Source organism: Babylonia areolata, chromosome 21 (genome assembly GCF_041734735.1).
Source record: "Babylonia areolata isolate BAREFJ2019XMU chromosome 21, ASM4173473v1, whole genome shotgun sequence".
In the NCBI taxonomy this organism is placed as follows: Eukaryota; Metazoa; Mollusca; class Gastropoda; order Neogastropoda; family Buccinidae; genus Babylonia; species Babylonia areolata.
In genome coordinates, this window is record NC_134896.1 from 17,219,902 (window position 1) to 17,222,401 (window position 2,500).

Consider the following 2,500-nt stretch of genomic DNA (forward strand, 5'->3'; position numbering starts at 1 on the left):
GCTGCTGCTGCTACTACTACAACGACTGATGCTGATGATAAAATCACTCAATGACGATGCTGATCAAGTCGTTCGTTTTGATTTTCTTAATGTTAAACATTCTCTTCATTTTCTCCTTCATTTTAATTGTTTTGTTTATTTGCTTACTTCTGTATTTATTTATTGATTTATTTGTGCATTAGCCTGTTTACTTAGTGCTTGGTAATTGTTTTTTTTGTTGTTGTTTTTTTTTAAACTGTTATTGTTTCAGGTGGACCGCCGAGCTTTACGGGTAACTTCAGAAGAGTAAGTTCACATTTTTTTTTGTTTTTGTTTGAATTGTTATTATTATTATTATGATTAAGAATCGAACAGCCTTCCACATTTATCAACAAGAATAAAAACAAATAATCAATCTAACAAAACAAAACAAGAAAACATCAACAACAACAACAAAAACAAAACCAACAACAGAAGACGTAGAGTATAAATATCCTCATTTTGCATTGAATTTTTCAATATATATTTAAGATGTTACGTTTGTTATCATATAGATCTATGTTTCAATGTACCAGACCTAATCATACGATTATAACCATCTTCTGTGTATTATTTGTAATCACGTGGTGAGAAATCCGTCGAAACTTCAGAGCCCTGTGCAGGGTAAAATGGTTAAAAAAAAAAAAAAAAAAAAAAAGGTTTAAAATCAAAGGTACCTTAAGATGAAGATAAAAACAACGTTTCGAGTCATAAACTCTTTGTCAAGTGAAGAGGTTGTTCACCTGTGCAGGGTGAAAGCCCACACGTGCACTATACGAGTGAACTTAGGAGTAGCAGCCCACGAAAGAAGAATGATAATGACAATTAAACAGTAAGTATAACTGAATGAATGAATGAATAGATAGATAGATAACCCACATCTCTGACTGGTTGTGTGCTTCATGCAGTTTGACAGGGAACGCCAAGAGTTTGTGGAGGGCAAGATGTTCTATGACGCCGTCAACCAGAGGATCCGAGAATTCGAGTTCGAGAAGATCGGGAGCACCTCTGCTGTCTACGACAAGCTCAAACTGTACCAGACGGTGGGTAGAGTGGGGCTGTAAGTGGAGTCTGACGATCTGTTGGGGAAAGGCCCTTGTGGTCAAGTTGTTCAGAGTCTGGGTTTTGGTTCGGTGATGGGTGTGTTAACAGCTGGAAGGTGTGAGTCATGGATGTCCGTCCGGATAGGAGGTCAGTCTGGGGTTTCGAGGGGGAACGATGACTGTCAAAAACGGGGGTGGGGTAAGTCATGGGTACGCTGGGGTTGGTGGGGTATATATTCATGTATATTGGGGTGGGGTGAGAGGATAGTGTGTGTGTGTGTGTGTGTGAGTGTGTGTGTGTGTGTGTGTGTGTGTGTGTGTGTGTGTGTGTGTGTGTGTGTGAGTGTGCCGTGTTTCAAGCTCAATCCTGGCTGTGGCTACGAATGCCCTAGCACGTCGAATTAGCGGAGAACGTATTTGAAACGTAAAGTTGAGCTGCACTTTTCGATTTGTTGACCGACTTAAAATGACTGACAGACTGACTGATCGACATGAATTGCTTGATATATGTCGGTTGGCTGGCTAGTTGGTCGGGTATATAGTTAGTTCGTTGGTTGAAAAAAAAAAGAAGAAAAAAAAGGGAAAACAAAAGGGAAAACAGACGAGTATGCAAGCACAGAAACAGAGATACCCCCCCCTCTCCCCCCCCATCCCCACCCACACCGCACTACTTACATCGACATCCACCTTCGGTAATAATAGCCGACGGGGACAGCAGCAAACCGTCCCTGGGAGGAGAGTGGGAACCTGTCTATCACTGCACTGACATCACCAGAACGAGACAACATTTTGATGATAACATGGGCATGTAGAGTGAAAAAAAATGTCAAATTGTGTCTGTATCTCAGCATTGAATCAAGTCCGCCCCTGTCATAACACTTATAAGTGCACGTGCTCCCCGAACACAGAACACGGAGTACACGGTGGACCTGAAGACGCGGAAGTGCAACGTGACCGAGCCTCGTCCCCGCACCTGGTTCCCGTTCGGCGTGCCCCCTGATGCCCGATTCAGCGGCGAGGGCACACTGGGGGCAGTGGGCGTGCCCAACGAGCAGCTCACCATCGCTATCTTCACGGGAGAGTTCGAAGGGCGTGGTAATGCTTGACTTCATTGAGGCTTTTGATTCCAGTAACTAATCAAAGCGTAGTTGTGATTAATGTCTGTAATTACGTGTTGAAGGTCGGTTTTAAGTATTGTTGTTGTCGTAAAGGTTTAATAAGGAAGAAAATGCAGTTTTCTAATAAGTGAAAGGGGCGTCGGACAGGAAGATCCAGTTCCCTTTAACTTGTTTGTTTGTTTGCATGTTTTAGCTTAATGAGAAAGGGAAGATGAAACAACAAAAGGACTGAAAATGATAGGGTGGGATACAATTTTCTCAGTTTGCTAATTGTATCTACTTAGTGAGTAAACCATCAGAATACACCATGAAGAGATAAAC

General features: G+C 42.1%; 1 protein-coding gene across 1 annotated transcript in view; it reads left to right on the forward strand.

The window, feature by feature from the left end:
* LOC143296574 (uncharacterized) overlaps positions 1–2,167 on the forward strand; it is a 3,242-nt gene extending 1,075 nt beyond the window's left edge. Inside the window, exons 3-5 of the mRNA XM_076608598.1 lie at positions 251–285; positions 927–1,061; positions 1,970–2,167. Coding sequence (XP_076464713.1) covers positions 251–285; positions 927–1,061; positions 1,970–2,167 — 368 coding nt within the window. The remainder of the gene's footprint in view (positions 1–250; positions 286–926; positions 1,062–1,969) is intronic.
* Positions 2,168–2,500: the final 333 nt, after the last annotated feature.